The sequence below is a fragment of the Oncorhynchus mykiss genome, chromosome 7 (genome assembly GCF_013265735.2).
Source record: "Oncorhynchus mykiss isolate Arlee chromosome 7, USDA_OmykA_1.1, whole genome shotgun sequence".
Lineage (NCBI taxonomy): Eukaryota > Metazoa > Chordata > Actinopteri > Salmoniformes > Salmonidae > Oncorhynchus > Oncorhynchus mykiss.
In genome coordinates this window covers 17176938-17197674 of record NC_048571.1, presented here as the reverse complement: position 1 = coordinate 17197674, position 20737 = coordinate 17176938, and the positions used below count along the sequence as shown (strand labels likewise).

At 43.4% G+C, this 20737-nt stretch overlaps 1 protein-coding gene and 1 long non-coding RNA gene across 5 annotated transcripts; both read right to left on the bottom strand.

Moving 5' to 3' along the window:
• Positions 1–167: 167 nt before the first annotated feature.
• Positions 168–8143, bottom strand: LOC110527406 (complex I assembly factor TIMMDC1, mitochondrial-like). 4 transcript variants are annotated; one of them, XR_005052539.1, is made up of 5 exons: positions 8070–8143; positions 7171–7374; positions 6763–7029; positions 669–842; positions 168–591 (listed from the first exon to the last, which is right to left on the bottom strand). XR_005052539.1 is itself a non-coding variant. In XM_036982829.1 (2 exons), the coding sequence occupies exons 1-2, from the start codon at positions 881–883 to the stop codon at positions 453–455; spliced, it is 354 nt and encodes a 117-aa protein (XP_036838724.1). In that variant the 5' UTR covers positions 884–3570; the 3' UTR covers positions 168–452. The 4 variants fall into 4 exon arrangements, 1 of the variants encoding a protein (XP_036838724.1); XR_005052537.1 differs by having other exon boundaries at positions 6763–7374; XR_005052538.1 differs by lacking the exon at positions 8070–8143 and adding an exon at positions 7726–8044 and having other exon boundaries at positions 6763–7374.
• A 59-nt stretch (positions 8144–8202) lies between these two features.
• On the bottom strand, positions 8203–10557 carry LOC110528798. Its single transcript, XR_005052699.1, has 3 exons — positions 10409–10557; positions 9765–9932; positions 8203–8871 (listed from the first exon to the last, which is right to left on the bottom strand). It is a non-coding gene; the product is annotated as an uncharacterized LOC110528798 (long non-coding RNA).
• Positions 10558–20737: the final 10180 nt, after the last annotated feature.

Here is a 20737-nt window from a genome sequence, read left to right as displayed (position 1 = left end):
CCCTAAGTTGCTCTGGATAAGGGCGTCTAGCTAAATTACTAAAATGTAGTGCTTTTCCTCAAAGTTCTTCTGAATAATGGGACCACAACTTCAGACCCACTGGCTCTCAGCCTCATGTACTTTGCACACAATGTCATGACTAATGCAGTGAATTTCAGACCTGAAGATACTGTGTCATTATTGGCATTTATATTAAATATGTTGGAAATCATTTAAAAGTTCCAGACAAAGCGATTACATTTACAGTATAAATCATAATACAGCATCAATACATATTTTGTTGAGCGAATAAGTAGGTCCCCTTTTCCATTCAACAGGAGTAAACAGAACAGAGTAGTCAACATCAAAAGAAACCAGTATGTCCTCAGGGGTGAGGAAAGTCCCACCCACCATTGTCTGTCTGTGAGGATGGCTATGATTGGTATGAGTATTTCAGCTGCTGTCATTGGCTGTCAGTCTTGGGCCACGGACTCGTTCCATGGTAAACTGAGCAGCTCCTGGATCTTCTGTATGTCCTTGTCTACATCCTGGATCCGCCCACTGCTGCTCAAATCACCAATCAGGTCATCCGTCAACTGCAAACGGGCACTCCTTGAGGGTGTAGGAAAAAGTGAGTGAATACTAGGAGTAAAAAAGTGTGTGTGTGTTTTGATGCCCATGGAATGTACCATTCTGCCAGTTTTAGTTCATACAGCTCTCTGCGCTCCCTCCTCCTCTCCCGTACTGTTTCTCCTGCCAATCCCTGCATGGTACTGATCAGAGCTCCAGCCAATCCCTGCATGGCGATGATCAGAGCTCCAGCCAATCCCTGCATGGCGATGATCAGAGCTCCTGCCGGCACCCTGACAAGAGATGACATGAGCCGAGCTGACATCACCTTCATTCCAACATGTCAATGTTCTGCGTCACATTAAATTCTGTCACTGTGGCTGTCACTTACTCTCAGTAACCATCAGACTGTTATACAATATAGAGAATTTGGCCAACTTTAGAGATGGACGCCATGTTGCTACCTCTCTGAGCATTTCACCCGATATCAACTGCAGTTCTCATTCCAACCCCCCTAAACTCAGTTTAGCATGAAGAGCTGTGGTGGCTGTCACTCACTTAGTAACCCGCCCCGCCCCTATCACCTCATCCACGTGTCAGGACTATGAGGGAGGTAGGGGCAGACATTTGGAGCGTGATGTGTTATCTGATTAGCTGCCTGCTTTCATCCCCCCACGTTGCACCTGGCTGAGGCTGTGGGTGCTCCCGGGACTGTTTGCACACATCAAAACACACAGTCCAGGTGGCTGGGCACTGAGGCAGACACGAACAGCGCTCTGCTTCGCTCTGGAGACACAGCAACATGGATGCTGGATCACATACACCCAGTCCATTACTACTCTAAAAACCTTCACTGACACATTAGATATACATACAAATCAAAAGGGGAAGAAAGGCAGGAGAGGAAAAAGAGGGAGAAGACAGGTGAAGAGGAGAGGACAGAAGGGACTAGTGCAGCAGAGATAGAGGGAGCTGGATAGAGATGAAACGCTGGAGTAACAATGGGGTGGTAAAAATAGAGGGGCAGCTGCTGCCTTGGCCTCCCTCCCTGCTCTTCTGCCCAAAACACAACCCTCTGCAACGCACATGAGTCCCTCTGGCACCCAGCGCATGGTTAGGGGGAGGGAGGGGGGCAGCTGGGTAGCAGAGGGGTTGCAGGGAGGGGGCGCAGCTGGCAGCCAGAGACTTGCTTCTCAAATTCTTCAGGCTTCATAGTTCATATTTTACCATAGTCCGGGCTTGCCATGTATGTAGTATCTGGCTCCCTCAAATTGCTCCTCAAACCTCTTCACTGTAAACACTATTAGTCCAGGTAACCACTTCGTTCAAAACCAGCCCGTTATTTTGCCACTGAAAACCCTTATATCATATCCCACCCCATGGTTGCTCCTGTGGCCGTGCCTGCCACCAGTCCCCAGAGACTCAGGTTCAGCCTGAATAGGCCTCCTGTCACAGCTGCTCAAACCCACACAGGCAGGACTGTCATACTCACACATTTACAAAATCACACTTACCAAGTGCCTTCAGAAAGTATTCATACCCTTGACTTATTCTACATTGTGTTACAGCCTGAATTCAAAAGAAAAAATGTTCACCCATCTAAACACAAGTGAAAACATGTTTTTAGGAATTAGCAAAATGTATTGAAAATGAAATACAGAAATGTCTCATTTACATAAGTATTCACACTCGAGTTAATACTTTGTAGAAGCACCTTTGGTGGGGATACAGCTTTGAGTCGTCTTGGGTATGTCTATCAGCTTTGCACATCTGGATTTGGGGATTATTTCAACCTGTTAAGTGAGATGGGGAGCGGTGGTGTATTTCCACAGATTTTCAATGGGATTCTGGGCCACTCAAGGACTTTCACAGTCTTGTTCTGAAGCCATTCCAGCGTTGCTTTAGCTGTATGCTTGGGGTCATTGTCCTGTTGGAACGTAAATCTTTGCCCCAGTCTAAGGTTGTTTGCAATGAAGCAGGTTGTCATTAATTATTTGCCTGTATTTGTCTCCATTAATTGTTCCCTCTGTCCTTACCAGTCTCCCAGTCCATGCCACTGAAAAGCATCCCCATAGCATGATGCTGCCACTACCATGCTTTACGGTAGGGATTGTGTTAGATGGGTGATGAGCTGTGCCTGGTTTTCTCCAGACATAGCGCTTTCCATTCAGGCCAAATCATCAGACTACAGAATCTTTTGAGTCTTTCACGTGCATTTTGGCAAACTCCAGGCGTGCTGTCATGTGCCTTTTTCTCAGGAGTGGCTTCCGTCAGGCCACTCTCCCATAAAGCCCGGATTTCCCAATGATGGTGACCACTGTGATCTTGGAAAATTTCAACACTAGAAATTGTTTTTATACCCTTCCCCAGATATATGCCTCCTCACAATTCTCTCTCAAATATTTACTGTTATGCACTGTCAACTGTGGGACTTTATATAGACAAGTGTGTTTCTTTCTAAATCATGTCCAAACAATTCAATTGGCCACAGGTGGACTCCAATCAAGTTGTGGTGACATGTCAAGGATGATCAAAGGAAATTGTATGCACCTGAGCTCAATTTGGAGTGTCATAGCAAATGGGCTTGAATACTTATGTAAATTAGATATGTTTTTCATTTTCAACAAATTTGCTGAAATATCTTAAAGCATGTTTTCACTTTTTCCATTATGGGGTATTGTGTGTAGATGGGTGACAAATATATTTAATCCATTTTGAATTCAGGCTGTAACATAAAAACATGTAGAATAATTCAAGGGGTATGAATTCTTTCTACCCTGTAGGAAAAGTATATTCATTATCAGCGTTTTCTTATCTAATAAATTATATCATAATTAACAGTATATATCAACAATTATTTCACTAGGACCCATTTATATTAAAACACTATCGCAATGACATTTTCATAAATCACAAGACTCATATACAGTGCCTTCGGAAAGTATTCAGACCCCTTGACTTTTTCCACATTACACCCTTGTCTTAAAGTGGATTAAATAAATAAAAAACCTTCAGCAATCTACACACAATACCCCCTAATGACGAAGCAAAAATTGTTTTGCAAATGTATTAAAAATAAAAAACAGAAATACCTTATTTACATAAGTATTCAGACCCTTTGCTATGAGAATCAAAATTTAGCTCAGGTGCATCCTATTTCCATTGATCATCCTTGAGATGTTTCTACAACTTGATTGGACTTGGGCCGGCGGCAAGTAGCCTAGTGGTTAGAGCATTGGACTAGTAACCGAAAGGTTGCAAGATCGAATACCGAGCAGACAAGCTAAAAATCTGTCGTTCTGCCCCTGAACAAGGCAGTTAATTCAATTGATTGGACATGATTTGGAAAGGCACACACTATATAATGTCCCACAGTTGAAAGTGCATGTCAGAGCAAAGACCAAGCCGTGAGGTCACTGACAGAGCTCTACAGTTCCTCTGTGGAGATGGGATAACCTTTCAGAAGGACAGCCATTTCTCTCACTCCTCAGTAAAAGGCACATGACAGCCCACTTGGAGACAAGACAAAAAAAACAAGATTCTCTAGTCTGATGAAACTAGGATTAAACTCTTTGGCCTGAATGCCAAGCGTCATGTCTGGAGGAAACCTGAGTAAAGCATGGTGGGGATGTTTTTCAGCGGCAGGGACTGGGAGACTAGTCAGGATTGAGGGAAAGATGAATCCTTGATGAAAACCTGCTCCAGAGCGCTCAGTACCTCAGACTGGGGCAAAGTTTCACCTTCCAACAGCACTGCCTGGTATGGCAACTGCTCGGCCTCCGACCTCAAGGGAATACAGAGGATAGTGCGAACGGCCCAGTACATCACTGGGGCCAAGCTTCCTGCCATCCAGGACCTCTATACCAGGCAGTATCAGAGGAAGGCCCTAAAAATTGTCAAAGAATCCAGCCACCCTAGTCATAGACTGTTCTCTCTGCAACCGGGCGGTAAATGTTACCGGAGCGCCAAGTCTAGGAGACTCCCGAACATCTAATCAAATGCCCAGACTATTTGCCCCCCTTTTACACCGCTGCTACTCTTGGTTGTTATCGTCTATGCATAGTCACTTTAAAAACTCTACCTACATGTACATATTAACGGTACCCGGTACAGAGTCAAGGTCTCGCTATTGTTATTTTACTGCTGCTCTTTAATTATTTGTTACTTTTATTTCTTATTCTTAACCATTTTATTTTTTTTAACTGCATTGTTGGTTAGGTGCTCGTAAGTAAGCATTTCACTGTAAGTTTGTATTCGGCGCATGTGACAAATAAAATTGGATTTGAAGACAACGCAGGAGTGGCTTAGAGCCCGGACTTGAACCCGATCGATCATACATCTCTGGAGAGACCTGAAAATAGCTGTGCAGCAACGTTCCCCATCCAACCTGACAGAACTCCCCAAATACAGGTGTGCCAAGCTTGTAGCATCATACCCAAGAAGACTCAAGGCTGTAATCGCTTCAACAAAGTTCTCAGTAAAGGGTCTGAATACTAATGTAAATGTGATATTTCTGGTTTTGCTTTGTCACTATGGGTTATTGTGTGTAGATTGATGAGGGAAAAAAACGATTTATTACATTTTTGAATTAGGCTGTAAGGTAACAAAATGTGGAAAAAGTGAAGGGGTCTGAATACTTTCCGAAGGCACTGTATACAGTACCAGTCAGAAGTTGACACCTACTCATTCAAGGGTTTTTCTTTATTTTTACATTGTAGAATAATAGTGAAGACATCGAAACTATGAAATAACACATATGGAATCATGTAGTAACCAAAAAAAGTGTTAACCAAACCAAAATATATTTTGATAAAAATATGGCCACCCTTTGCCTTGATGACAGCTTTGTACACTCTTGGCATTCCCTCAACCAGCTTCATGAGGTAGTCACTTGAAATGCATTTCAATTAACAGGTGTGCCTTGTTAAGTTAATTTGAGGAATTTCTTTCCTTTTTAGTGCGTTTGAGCCAATCAGTTGTGTTGTGACAAGGTAGGGGTGGTATACAGAAGATAGCCCTGTTTGGTAAAAGACCAAGTCCATATTATGTCAAGTACAGCTCAAATAAGCAAAGAGAAACAACAGTCCATCATTACTTTAAGACATGAAAGTCAATCAATGTGGAAAATTTCAAGAACTTTTAAAGTTTCTTCAAGTGCAGTCGCAAAAAACATCAAGCGCTATGATGAAACTGGCTCTCAGGAAAGGAAGACCCGTCACAGGAAAGGAAGACCCAGAGTTACCTCTGCTGCAGAGGATAAGTTCATTAGAGTTACCAGCCTCAGAAATCACAGCCCAAATAAACTGAGTTCAAGTAACAGATACATCTCAACAACAATTGTTCAGAGGAGACTGCGTGAATCAGGCCTTCATGGTCTAATTTCTGCAAAGAAACCACTACTAAAAGGACACCAATAATAAGAAGAGACTTGCTTGGGCCAAGAAACATGAGCAATGGACATTAGATCGGTGGAAAATGTGAGATTTTTGGTTCCAACTGCCGTGTCTTTGTGAGAAGCAGAGTAGGTGAACAAATGATTGCCGCATTTGTAGTTCCCACCATGAAGCATGGAGGAGGTGTGATGGTGTGCTTTGCTGGTGACACTGTCGGGTGATTTATTTAGAATTCAAGGCACACGTAACCAGCATGGCTACCACAGCATTCTTCCACGATACACTATCCCACTATCATTTGTTTTTCAAAAGGACAATGACCCAACACACCTCCAGGCTGTGTAAGGGCTATTTGACCAAGAAGGAGAGTGATGGAGTGCTGCATCAGATGACCTGGCCTCCACAATCACCCGACCTCAACCCAATTGAGATGGTTTGGGATGAGTTGGACCACAGAGTGAAGGAAAAGCAGCCAACAAGTGCTCAGCATATGTGGGAACTCCTTCAAGACTGTTGGAAAAGCATTCCTCATGAAGCTGGTTGTGTGTGCAAAGCATTCATCAAGGCAAAGGGTGGCTACTTTTAACACTTTTTTTGGGTTACTATATGATTCCATATGTGTTATTTAATAGTTTTGCTGTCTTCACTATTATTCTACAATGTAGAAAATAGTAAAAATAAAGAAAAACCCTTGAATGAGTAGGTGTGTCCAAACTTTTGACTGGTACTCTATGGCTTATGAATTATTACTGTAAAGTAATTGAATAAGTGTGGGCGTGTCTAATACATTGAGGCATCCTCTCCATTTGAAGTAACTCACCTCCTGCGTAGAGGCTGAGGGTATACTTGTCTCTGCACAGAGACAGGCCTGTGCTCACAGTGCTGACAGAACACACACACACAGCGAGAGAATCAACCAATGTCAATCAGCTCAGGAGAACAAACTAATATAGTGGCCACATAGGAAAGAGTCCCATAGCCATGTAGTCATTGTTTACTTGAATAATGTGACGAAGGCTGTTACTCTCCAGCTCCACCTCCAGCCGTACGGCACAAAGCCCCGGATGGCTGCATTATGGGCAGAACGCTGGGGGAGACACAAACAATAGGAGAGAGGCGTCACGGTCATAAATTACTCCCTGCCGAAGAGATCCTGGATGCAGTCCCATCCAGTGTCTGGGAACTCTGGCTTGCCCATGAGGCTGGGCAGAGGGGAGGGGATCTGTACCGGGGCAGGCGTCACACTGTCAGCTGCATGGACCCTGGGGAGGAGGCGGCCCAGGGAGGGCATGGCTAGCTGGAGACCCCGCAGTGGTCCGGTGCAGAGGGTGCCCTGGGGGGGCCGAGGCTGCCTGCTGACATGGGGCTGGGGACACCCAGGGCCGTTCAGGAGGATGCATCATGAACGCTTCACCAGCAATGGGAGCTGGATCTGAGAACACATGGCCAGGAGCTAGGATGTTACAGCTAATCCTTCTGCTAAATAAATGCCTTTTGGGCAGATGAAGAGAGAGCAAATGTACAAAATACATACACAGTGCAACAGCTGTTTTAATACCGCATCTGACATTGCATTGTCATTGTTGATATATGCCTATTATGTACTGTATGAAGTAGAGTGCGCAATATTCTAAAATAGAATACCTACTGTACATTTTCAGGGTTGGTATTTATTGTTATGGAACTTTAACACTTGCTGGAACATTGACAAATAATGTCTATACTGGTTGGAAGTGACATATGGGTCAACAGCACCCAAGCCAAGGTAAAGGTGACCACTTACGTTGTGTAGCTATCGTATGAAGCAGACTGAACGACACTCGATACAATGTTACGTTTGCATTCAAGTGGAGCAGGTGAGGTGACACGGTTACCAAAGACGGTACATGTCTTCACCATAACTTCACGTTCTCAAAGCATCTTGTTCCATGCGAAGCAGCAGCGAGATAAGGGGGGCTTCATCATGCTGTGTAAACTGTTCAGCAGTTCCGTGCTTTATGAAGCAGTCTATTATTTGTCTAACGTAGTTAATCATTGTTATATCACAGACTACGTTTGAACGGTTAAATTGTTTACCGAGTATTTACCTATTTAATCTGAAATGTCCTTGTATTTTGTTTTTCCTACCTGCTTCTGCTTTCCACCGGCACACCGCTGAACTGCTAGCTGGTAAATTGAAGATATCTAGTTGGAGAGCACCCCCTTCAGGTGGAGGACCAAACATACACATTATAGGGAGACCATTCTGAATTTACTTGAGATTTGAATGGTTTATTAGAGGTAAAAATGATACATTCGATATAAAATAATATTGCATCATATCATAACATTGTCAATGTGTTTCATGCCAAACATTACTGTTAATTAAAGGCCAACAGACAAACCAAAACCATTCCACTGATTTTGCAGGTGAAGATCACGTCATACGTTTTGACCACAAGCTGAACATAGTTTTTTGGCATTGTACCGCTTACTCTTTGGTCAAGACAATACACAGTGCAAAGTACCATACATACATGTATACCACAGCTGTAGAATCAGAGAACTAACACATACATTCTACAATGGGAATACTAGAACATATTCAAAATGTCAGTACCATTGTGGCTTATACTCATCTTTTCCAAGGCAGGTCCAAGTAAAGTAGTGTAGTGACAGTGGGTTTGACATGTCATTCTACATTAATGAGTCACGTTCTATTGGCACTTGGTGTTGAGTGTAGTTATTTACTGCTTAATATGTAGTGTTTCAAGCTTTATCGTATCTCTACGGTATATAGCAATGGTAGTGTATTGTTCTTCTTAAACAGAGGCAACACTCTTGAGGTGAGGAGTGTTTTGGTTGTGTTTGTAGTTGAATGGACCACTGGAAAGCAAATGGAAGGTGTAAGTATCAACTCCTGAGCAGCATACAGGGCTTCGGTCACACACTAGAGGGCAGTAAGGGAAAGCAGATGGAAAATAGCCTTTTAGGTGTAATTTCCCAGAAACAACAAATTTCATTGATTTTTCACACAATTTCAGTGTGGGGTGAGATAGCAGAAATCAGTTGATGGCAAACGCTATCAAGCTCTTCCTAAATCCTCTACTCTAAGTTCCTTTCAAGGCATAAAGTCACTGATATTTTGAGCATGGAAAGACTAAATACCAGGCCTGGGTTAAAATAAATGTGTATTTGATCATTTGTTATTTAAATACTTAAAATACAGAGAAAATAAGTATTTTCAAATAATGTGGCCCGAATCAACTACTTCTATTGGAATTATTTGAAAGTATTTTCAAATAACTTCCTATATACAGCCTACTATTTGAAAGTACTGTATTTTCAGAGGGGTTGGGTTAAATGCAGAAGACACATTTCAGTTGTTCAACTGAATAGGTATCCCCCTTTCAAATACTAATTTCAACAACAACAAAAATCTAATACCTGGACTAAATGCATGGGAGTGATTTGAGTATCTTCAAAAACTTTCCAAGTGTATTTCCAAATACACTCCAATATTCAACTACTATATTTGAAAGTAATTATAATACCCGAAACAATATTTGAACCCAGGTCTGCTAAATACAAACTGTAAACCGTGTGATAGAACCAACATATACAGTATCCTACTCTTTCTGTGTGCTAATCCCAATGGTCATTTCAATCCCAAATAGCCACTTTCTTCTTATAGCGTTTTTTCAACTCCTAAATCTTCTATAACACAATACTTTAAAAAAAAGGTAAAAAAAAGGTGAACAAATATCAATCTGCAGCTATCTATTGACTGGATCTCCATATAGTCTATACAGTTATGACACTCAGCCAAGCCAGACGGGTCACCTGAGGTCAGAGAGGTCCTGTTTGACAGGGATGTAGTGTACCCAGGGTAGCAGCTGGGGATAGAAGAACTCCATCCACTCCCTCCCTACAAGGAAGACCAGAGAGCCACACAGGAACAGGTGCTTGAGGCGGAAGCTGGCCGCCAAGCCCCGGAAGTTGAACAGTTACCTGAGAGGTTAGAGGTCAGATGATGAGGTAGGAATTGTGGTGGAAATCACAATGTGTACAGGGTAAGGAAAAAGTTAACCCTGTCCTTGGTAACTGGTAGTCTGTAACAGGTGGGGCCACGATTTGGAGCCCTGGCCTTACGTGCAAATCTAACTGAAGCTGACAATGCACACCTGTAGTGTTTCATACCATAGCTGAAGGTGTAAGATAAATAACCAGGGTTAATTAACTGACCTTTGAAACAAGTAACGAAAGTTTCCCTCTCAAGTCATGAAAACCAGGGCCATGTTTACTCAGTCAATCTAAAAATCTCTGAAGCTAAAAACATTTTTTTTAACAAGTCTAATTTTATCCAGGCTGACCTGGAAAATGCCAGTGAGTGTCAGAGAGTGAAGCCACATCTATGCACTTGATGTAAAACATTGTATACACAAAACCAAGCGCAATACATTTCCACCATAATATCTTGTTCTTACTTGTATTGACAGTGCTCCACCAGGGGAATCTCCTGAGCTGGTGGTCTACCTAGTGTGTCCTTTGTAAAAAATAAGAAGATATTGAACAGTTGTTGATATTGCGGTTGAAAAACATAGCACTGCTCTCAGTGCATTCAAGCGGCAGGTAGCCTAGTGGTTAGAGTGTTGGGCCAGTAACCGAAAGGTTGCTAAATTGAATCCCTGAGCTGACAAGGTAGAAAAAAGAAAAAAATCTGTTTTTCTGTCCCTGAACAAGGCAGTTAACCCACTGTTCCTAGGTCGTCATTGTAAATAAGAATTTGTTCTTCACTTACTTGCCTTGTTAAATAAACATTTGCATTGGTAGTTCCAGATAGACTTCCAGGCCTGGTTCTTGGTGTACTCAGCATCCACCAGGTCTGGAGCCTCTCTGGACAGAAGGACCAGTGGGTCCCTCTCAGGACTAGTCCTGGAGCCTCTCTGGACAGAAGGACCAGGGGGTCCCTCTCAAGACTAGTCCTGGAGCCTCTCTGGACAGGACCAGGGGGTCCCTCTCAGGACTAGTCCTGGAGCCTCTGAAGAATCCTCTGGACTCCTTCCTCTTCCAGGGCCACTGTGCTGCCGATCTAAGACAGAGTGTTTGTGAATAACAGAAAATTATCTGGTAGTATAAATACAAATGTTTCCTTGTACCACAAGGAGGCCTAAAGATAATACATTTTACTAAATGATCGACCACTAATTAATGGACCACATTTATCATACAAAACCAGGGTCTGACTTCTAAGCTTGATGAGAAACACTTGCACACACAAACTCAAATGTGTACACAGACTAATTGTAATGTTTTGTTTCCTCACCTGGCTGGGAACATACAGTTCTGTTCCCGATACAGTTTACCATTAAGGATTTGGTAATGGGTGCCCACAACCACGACGAAGCGTGTCCGCCATGAGCTCCTCAGACACTCCCTCTCTGAAGGGTCATAGGTTATCATTCAAGACACTGGAAGGATTGAGGACAATGGAGAGAGAATGAAGGATCTGCTCTAACAAGGTAACCAACGGCTTTTTGTTAAAAAGCTGAAAGCCTTTTGTATAGCAATATTGTTTTCATGGGGAGCAACATCTGTTCTCCTGCATGCATTAACTGCAGTTGTATGGGCTGCAAGGCTTGTATTGTTGTGTGGCTTTGGTGATATTTTCAAGGTATATCTGCCACCTGCCACCATTACCTAATAAAACAGAGCTTGTTAGGCAAAGAGCATGCACTTCCTGGACTACTGAAATACAGATCAGTATGCATGATTGCTTACACACTGAAAGCCTGTGGCAAATGCTACTTACACTGACTTGGGTTGTAAATATGGGATAAGCTGCACACTAGTATTTAGAAGAGACTGAGGTCAGGAAAGGCAACCTGGTCTCAGAGCATTTCGTATTATTCTGTACATAAATCTAAGACACTCCATTTCATATGATATGTTACAAATTGCAATTAACATGATATGTTACGTATTCCAATTTGTTGTGGCTAACATTAGCTAGCGGTTTGGGTTAAGGTTAAGATTTAGGTTTGCTAACCTTTTTAAAGTAGTTGCAAAGTTGCTAGTTAGCTAAAATTGTCCATGATGAGATTCGAACTCGCAACCTTTGGGTTCCTCGACATTTGCGACATTTTTGCCAACTGACCCGGACCCCCTTCTACTGCCGGTACGGGGCACGGAACCCCGCCGATTCTTCACGACTGGACTACCGACGTTATCTGCTCGATGGGGTACTTAAACTGACTAGCCCGCTAACGTAAGCTGTCTAGAGCACACCGGACTGTTAGCTTAAGAGGCTCATTGGACAAATTCTTCGGCCACTATACCTATTTTGCCAATTGGCTTGGTTTACCACACGGAGCCCTGCTGATCCGTCTGCCGACATATTCAGAACGAGGGGGCCACAACAGACTTTCTTCCGTCGCGACGTCCTTCTAAGTTGCCTTGTGCTAGCTGCTAGCCACGGCCCTCTAGCTGCCTGAAGCCACTCACTGGACTCCCATGACTACTCGGCTACGCATGCCTCTCCCTAACGTCAATATGCCTTGTCCATTGCTGTTTTGGATAGTATTTATTGCCTTATTTCGCTGTAGAGCCTCTAGCCCTGCTCAATACGCCTTAGTGAACACTTTAATTCCACCTCCAACACATTCAGTGACATCACCTGGTTTTCATTGTCACTCTATGCACAGGATTACCCCCACTGTATTCACATCCTACCATACCTTTGTATGTACATTATGCCTTGAATCTATTCTACCGCGCCTAGAAATCTGTTGCTTTTACTCTCTGGTCTGAACGTACTAGGCGACCAGTTCCTTTAGCCATACCCTTATCCTACTCCTCCTCTGTTCCTCTGGTGATGTGGAGGTTAACCCAGGCCCTGCAGTGCCTAGCTCCACTCCTATTTCCCAGGCTCTCTCATTTGTTGACTTCTGTAACCGTAAAAGCCTTGGTTTCATGCATGTTAACATTAGAAGCGTCCACCCTAAGTTTGTTTTATTCACTGCCCTAGCACACTCTGCCAAACCGGATGTCCTAGCCATGTCTGAATCCTGGCTCAGGAAGACTACCAAAAACTCTGAAATTTCCATCCCTAACAATAACATTTTCCGACAAGATAGAACTGCCAAAGGGGGTGGAGTTGCAATCTACTGCAAATCAAATCAAATCAAATCAAATGTATTTTATATAGCCCTTCGTACATCAGCTGATATCTCAAAGTGCTGTACAGAAACCCAGCCTAAAACCCCAAACAGCAAGCAATGCAGGTGTAGAAGCACGGTGGCTAGGAAAAACTCCCTAGAAAGGCAAAAACCTAGGAAGAAACCTAGAGAGGAACCAGGCTATGTGGGGTGGCCAGTCCTCTTCTGGCTGTGCCGGGTGGAGATTATAACAGAACATGGGCAAGATGTTCAAATGTTCATAAATTACCAGCATGGTCGAATAATAATAAGGCAGAACAGTTGAAACTGGAGCAGCAGCATGGTCAGGTGGACTGGGGACAGCAAGGAGTCATCATGTCAGGTAGTCCTGGGGCATGGTCCTAGGGCTCAGGTCCTCCGAGAGAGAGAAAGAAAGAGAGAATTAGAGAGAGCATATGTGGGGTGGCCAGTCCTCTTCTGGCTGTGCCGGGTGGAGATTATAACAGAACATGGCCAAGATGTTCAAATGTTCATAAATTACCAGCATGGTCGAATAATAATAAGGCAGAACAGTTGAAACTGGAGCAGCAGCATGGTCAGGTGGACTGGGGACAGCAAGGAGTCATCATGTCAGGTAGTCCTGGGGCATGGTCCTAGGGCTCAGGTCCTCCGAGAGAGAGAAAGAAAGAGAGAATTAGAGAGAGCATATGTGGGGTGGCCAGTCCTCTTCTGGCTGTGCCGGGTGGAGATTATAACAGAACATGGCCAAGATGTTCAAATGTTCATAAATGACCAGCATGGTCGAATAATAATAATAAGGCAGAACAGTTGAAACTGGAGCAGCAGCACGGCCAGGTGGACTGGGGACAGCAAGGAGTCATCATATCAGGTAGTCCTGGGGCATGGTCCTAGGGCTCAGGTCCTCCGAGAGAGAGAAAGAAAGAGAGAAGGAGAGAATTAGAGAACACACACTTAGATTCACACAGGACACCGAATAGGACAGGAGAAGTACTCCAGATATTACAAACTGACCCCAACCCCCCGACACATAAACTACTGCAGCATAAATACTGGAGGCTGAGACAGGAGGGGTCAGGAGACACTGTGGCCCCATCCGAGGACACCCCCGGACAGGGCCAAACAGGAAGGATATAACCCCACCCACTTTGCCAAAGCACAGCCCCCACACCACTAGAGGGATATCTTCAACCACCAACTTACCATCCTGAGACAAGGCTGAGTATAGCCCACAAAGACCTCCACCACGGCACAACCCAAGGGGGGGGGGGGGGGGGGTGCCAACCCAGACAGGATGACCACATCAGTGAATCAACCCACTCAGGTGACACACCCCCTCCAGGAACGGCATGAGAGAGCCCCAGTAAGCCAGTGACTCAGCCACTGTAATAGGGTTAGAGGCAGAGAATCCCAGTGGAAAGAGGGGAACCGGCCAGGCAGAGACAGCAAGGGTGGTTCGTTGCTCCAGAGCCTTTCCGTTCACCTTCCCACTCCTGGGCCAGACTACACTCAATCATATGACCCACTGAAGAGATGAGTCTTCAGTAAAGACTTAAAGGTTGAGACCGAGTTTGCGTCTCTGACATAGGTAGGCAGACCGTTCCATAAAAATGGAGCTCTACAGGAGAAAGCCTTGCCTCCAGCTGTTTGCTTAGAAATTCTAGGGACAATTAGGAGGCCTGCGTCTTGTGACCGTAGCGTACGTGTAGGTATGTACGGCAGGACCAAATCAGAGAGATAGGTAGGAGCAAGCCCATGTAATGCTTTGTAGGTTAGCAGTAAAACCTTGAAATCAGCCCTTGCTTTGACAGGAAGCCAGTGTAGAGAGGCTAGCACTGGAGTAATATGATCAAATTTTTTGGTTCTAGTCAGGATTCTAGCAGCCGTATTTAGCACTAACTGAAGTTTATTTAGTGCTTTATCCGGGTAGCCGGAAAGTAGAGCATTGCAGTAGTCTAACCTAGAAGTGACAAAAGGATGGATTAATTTTTCTGCATCATTTTTGGACAGAAAGTTTCTGATTTTTGCAATGTTACGTAGATGGGGAAAAAAGCTGTCCTTGAAATGGTCTTGATATGTTCTTCAAAAGAGAGATCAGGGTCTAGAGTAACGCCGAGGTCCTTCACAGTTTTATTTGAGACGACTGTACAACCATTAAGATTAATTGTCAGATTCAACAGAAGATCTCTTTGTTTCTTGGGACCTAGAACAAGCATCTCTGTTTTGTTCGAGTTTAAAAGTAGAAAGTTTGCAGCCATCCACTTCCTTATGTCTGAAACACATGCTTCTAGCAAGGGCAATTTTGGGGCTTCACCATGTTTCATTGAAATGTACAGCTGTGTGTCATCCGCATAGCAGTGAAAGTTAACATTATGTTTTCGAATAACATCCCCAAGAGGTAAAATATATAGTGAAAACAATAGTGGTCCTAAAACGGAACCTTGAGGAACACCGAAATTTACAGTTGATTTGTCAGAGGACAAACCATTCAGAGACAAACTGATATCTTTCCGACAGATAAGATCTAAACCAGGCCAGAACTTGTCCGTGTAGACCAATTTGGGTTTCCAATCTCCAAAAGAATGTGGTGATCGATGGTATCAAAAGCAGCACTAAGGTCTAGGAGCACGAGGACAGATGCAGAGCCTCGGTCCGATGCCATTAAAACGTCATTTACTGCAGAGTTCTGTCTTACTATCCAGGTCTGTACCCAAACAATTTGAGCTTCTACTTTTAAAAATCCACCTTTCCAGAAACAAGTCTCACTGTTGCCGCTTGCTATAGGCCACTCTGCCCCCAGCTGTGCCCTGGACACCATATGTGAACTGATTGCCCCCCATCTGTCTTCAGAGCTCGTGCTGCTAGGTGACCTAAACTGGGACATGCTTGACATCCCAGCCATCCTACAATCTAAGTTTGATGCCCTCAATCTCACACAAATGATCAATGAACCCACCAGGTACAACCCCAAATCTGTAAACACAGGCACCCTCATAGATATCATCCTAACGAGCTTGCCCTCCAAATATACCTCTGCTGTTTTCAAACAAGATCTCAGCGATCACTGCCTCATTGCCTGCATCCGTAATGGGTCCGCGGTCAAACGACCTCCCCTCATCACTGTCAAACGCTCCCTAAAACACTTCAGCAAGCAGGCCTTTCTAATCGACCTGGTCCGGGTATCCTGGAAGGATATTGACCTCATCCCGTCAGTTGAGGATGCCTGGTCATTCTTTAAAAGTGCCTTCCTCACCATCTTAAATAAGCATGCCCCTTTCAAAAAATGTCGAACCAGGAACATATATAGCCCTTGGTTCTCTCCAGACCTGACTGCCCTTGACCAGCACAAAAACATCCTGTGGCGTTCTGCATTAGCATCGAATAGCCCCCATGATATGCAACTTTTCAGGGAAATTAGGAACCAATATACACAGGCAGTTAGAAAAGCTAAGGCTAGCTTTTTCAAGCAGAAATTTGCATCCTGTAGCACAAACTCAAAATAGTTCTGGGACACTGTAAAGTCCATTGAGAATAAGAGCACCTCCTCCCAGCTGCCTCCCCGATTTCTCCTTCACCCAAATCCAGATAGCTGATGTTCTGAAAGAGCTGCAACATCTGGGCCCCTACAAATCAGCTGGGCTAGACAATCTGGACCCTCTCTTTCTAAAATTATCTGCCAAAATTGTTGCAACACCTATCACTAGCCAGTTCAACCTCTCATATCGTCTGAGATTCCCAAAGATTGGAACGCTGCAGCGGTCATCCCCCTCTTCAAAGGGGGAAGACCCTCGAGACCCAAACTGCTACAGACCTAGATCTATCCTACCCTGCCTTTCTAAGGTCTTCGAAAGCCAAGTTAACAAACAGATTACCGACCATTTTGAATCTCACCGTACCAGTACGTGCAATCTGGTTTCAGAGCTGGTCATGGGTGCACCTCAGCCAAGTGACAGGTCCTAAATGATATCATAACTGCCATCGATAAGAGACATTACTGTGCAGCCGTATTCATCGACCTGGCCAAGGCTTTCGACTCTGTCAATCACAACATTCTTATTGGCAGACTCAACAGCCTTGGTTTCTCAAATGATTGCCTCGCCTGTTTTACTAACTACTTATCTGATAGAGCTCAGTGTGTCAAATCGGAGGGCCTGTTGTCCGGACCTCTGGCAGTCTCTATGAGGGTACCACAGGGTTCAATTCTCGGGCCAACTCTCTTCTCTGTATACATCAATGATGTCGCTCTTGCTGCTGGTGATTCTCTGATCCACCTCCACGCAGACGACACCATTCTGTATACTTCTGGCCCTTCGTTGGACACTGTGTTAACTAACCTCCAGACGAGCTTCAATGCCATACAACTCTCCTTCCGTGGCCTCCAACTGCTCTTAAACGCAAGTAAAACTAAATGCATGCTATTCAACCGATCACTGCCCGCCCGTCCAGCACCACTACTCTGGACGGCTCTGACTTAGAATATTTGGATAACTACAAATACCTAGGTGTCTGGTTAGACTGTAAACTCTCCTTGATGACTCACATTAAGCATCTCCAATCCAAAATGAAATCCAGAATTGGCTTACTATTTCGCAACAAAGCATCCTTCAGCCATGCTGCCAAACATACCCTCGTAAAACTGACCATCCTACCGATCCTCGACGATGTCATTTTTTAAATAGCCTCCAACACTCTACTCAACAAATTTGATGCAGTCTATCACAGTGCCATCCGTTTTGTCACCAAAGCCCCATATACTACCCACCACTGCAACCTGTACGCTCTCGTTGGCTGGCCCTCGCTTCATACTCGTCGCCAAACCCACTGGCTCCAGGTCATCTAGAAGTCTCTGCTAGGTAAAGCCTTGCCTTATCTCAGCTCACTGGTCACCATAGCAGCACCCACTTGTAGCACGCGCTCCAGCAGGTATATCTCACTGGTCACCCCCAAAGCCATTCATCCTTTGGCCACCTTTCCTTCCAGTTCTCTACTGCCAATGACTGGAACAAACTGCAAAATTCACTGAAGCTGAAGACTCATATCTCCCACACTAGCTTTAAGCACCAGCTGTCAGAGCAGCTCACATATCACTGCACCTGTACATAGTGTTATGAGAATTATGTTCTCAATGTTCATAAACTGAACCTCAATTAACTACTCAGATACTGGTTGAAATGAAAACAGACCGAGGCCCAGCCAACAATAGTCGAATGTTTATTCACGAGGACGTCCTAGTCCGTTGTACAAACCATCTATTTTATACTGGCTCCTTATGCACATACCTTCACACAAAAACAGCACATACTGCACATACTGTATCACTACCCAACCGACAAAGATTAGGGAGACGGTGAGAAGTACTCCCTGTCTTCCCCCAAGATTAGGGAGACCGTGAGAAGTACTCCCTGTCCTCCCCCAAGATTAAGGAGACCCTGAGAAGTACTCCCCGCCCCTCACAAATCTCTGAGGCCTAGCCAGGTCGGCACCGAATTTTGCTCACAGTCTGTGTTTAAGATACTATAAAGATATTTTGTACAGATATATTTTACCCTAATTCTGACTAAAACTACACACATCATTAACTATCATTTTACTGACTAAAACTACACACATCATCAGATTATAATGTTATGATTCTAATCATTTTCATAGAATTATAAGGTTTCAGAGTGAATTATTTCATCATTATCTTTCAACATTTTAATTATTTTATCACATAGCCAATCTGTAAACAGCCCATCCAACTACCTCATCCCCATACTGTGTTTATTTATTTCTTGCTCCTTTGCACCCCAGTATCTGTACTTGCACATTCATCTTCTGCAAATCTACCATTCCAGTGTTTAATTGCTATATTGTAATTACTTCGCCACCATGGCCTATTTATTGCCTTAACTGCCTTATCTTCCCTCATTTGCACACAATATATAGACTTTGTTTTATTTTTTCTACTGTATGTTTGTTTATTCCATGTGTAACTCTGTGTTGTTGTTTGTGTCGAACTGCTATGCTTTATCTTGGCCAGGTCGCAGTTGCAAATAAAAACTTGTTCTCAACTACCCTACCTGGTTAAATAAAGATGGGGAAAAAAGTGACAGACCTGTTGCATTACATTAACTAACAGCTAAAGTAACAGTTTGAGCCACACAGTTAATCAGGTTCCTATTCTTTAAAAAAGGGTGCCTTGGGAAAACTCTGTATCTGATATTGTATTAAGATTTCTGCTAAAAATGAAGAAATATATATATTATTTCACATGCAACCAGTTGTTTCTACTTGCTACGTTAGCTAACTTAGTTTGTTAGCTAACGTTAACTGGGCTAACTAGCTAGGATGAATGGGAACTCCTGAGATTAATTCGGTCATGCAATTTCAGTCCAGCACAGCCCTACAAAAATGTACATATTCCATATCTTTATTGTTACCTAAACCCGGCCAAGCTGAAATCAACTCCACAAAACTGTAAAGTTAGAAGAGGGATGAAGAGCCACGGCAGCTTCATTTTCTTCGCTCAGACAGTTAGCAATGACTGATGCTTGGTCAGCCTCTAGTTAGGTCTGAAAACACTTACTGTAATTACAGGTTGTGACGTATCTCCCCGTAATATTGTGACCATTTTGTGTGTGTTCTGTCACCCTGGTCTCATAGACTAGATTTAACATAGAAAACGTAAATCCGACACCCAAATTAGTATGATATATTATGTTTGGTATAGTTACATAAAACAGGTTACTGAAAGCTACAATATGTAATTTTTTGGGTGATTTTAGCCACCTTGCAAATACTTACAACTTTTTTAGCTACTTTGCAACTACTTATCATGTTAGCTAACTTTAACCATTTAACCTAACTCCTAACCCTATCCTTAACTCCTAACCTTAACTCCTAGCCACCTAGTGTATGTTAGCCACAACAAATTGGGATTCGTAACATATTGTACGAATTGCAATTCAGAACATATCATACAAAATGGATGATGGACATCCACAAATTAATACATACCATATGAAACGTAACATATCGTACTACATGGCGGGAGACAGATTTCCTTTAACTATGTTTACATGTAGCTCTGAGTTGGTTCTGTAGATTGCTTATTTTTGTTTCAATGGAAAGAGGCCTCAATCTGCTGCTCACTTGATTTTAATTTGATCAAACACAAAACGCATTCAATCACAGTTATGTACATACCCTTGTTCCATGCTGTTAGTCCCCCTGACAAATATAGGACACAGACATATTACATTTGTAAACTTTTCTCTCATGTCTTAGATGGCATTGTAAGTGTTATTTTGGCCCTCTCTACCCGGCCGTAGAGCTACATTACACAATGAACAAATCTGTATTCAGTACGCTCATCTGCACCATGGTAACACATTGTTAGTCTGGGTACCAGTCTGTTAAGATATCATTCCACTCCTTGCCATTTGGCATATGACACGAAGTACAAGGATTGGAATGTTAGCTAATCACACTGTGGCTTCCTTAGCACAAACAGTGGCTTGTGTGAGGGCAATGATTACATTGTAGATTAGGCTTTAGACCTATTATTCTTTAAACACTCTACTGTATTAGGATAACATGCATTGCTGTAACAGCACTTCACATTACTGAAAACACACTCATTGCTAAAATAATGGTGAT

Coding starts and splice junctions, on each gene's coding strand:
- LOC110527406 (XM_036982829.1), bottom strand. CDS start 883: ATGAAGGTGATGTCAGCTCGGCTCATGTCATCTCTTGTCAGGGTGCCG. Junction 592..668: donor GAACTAAAACTGGCAGAATG/GTACATTCCATG, acceptor TACACCCTCAAG/GAGTGCCCGTTTGCAGTTGA.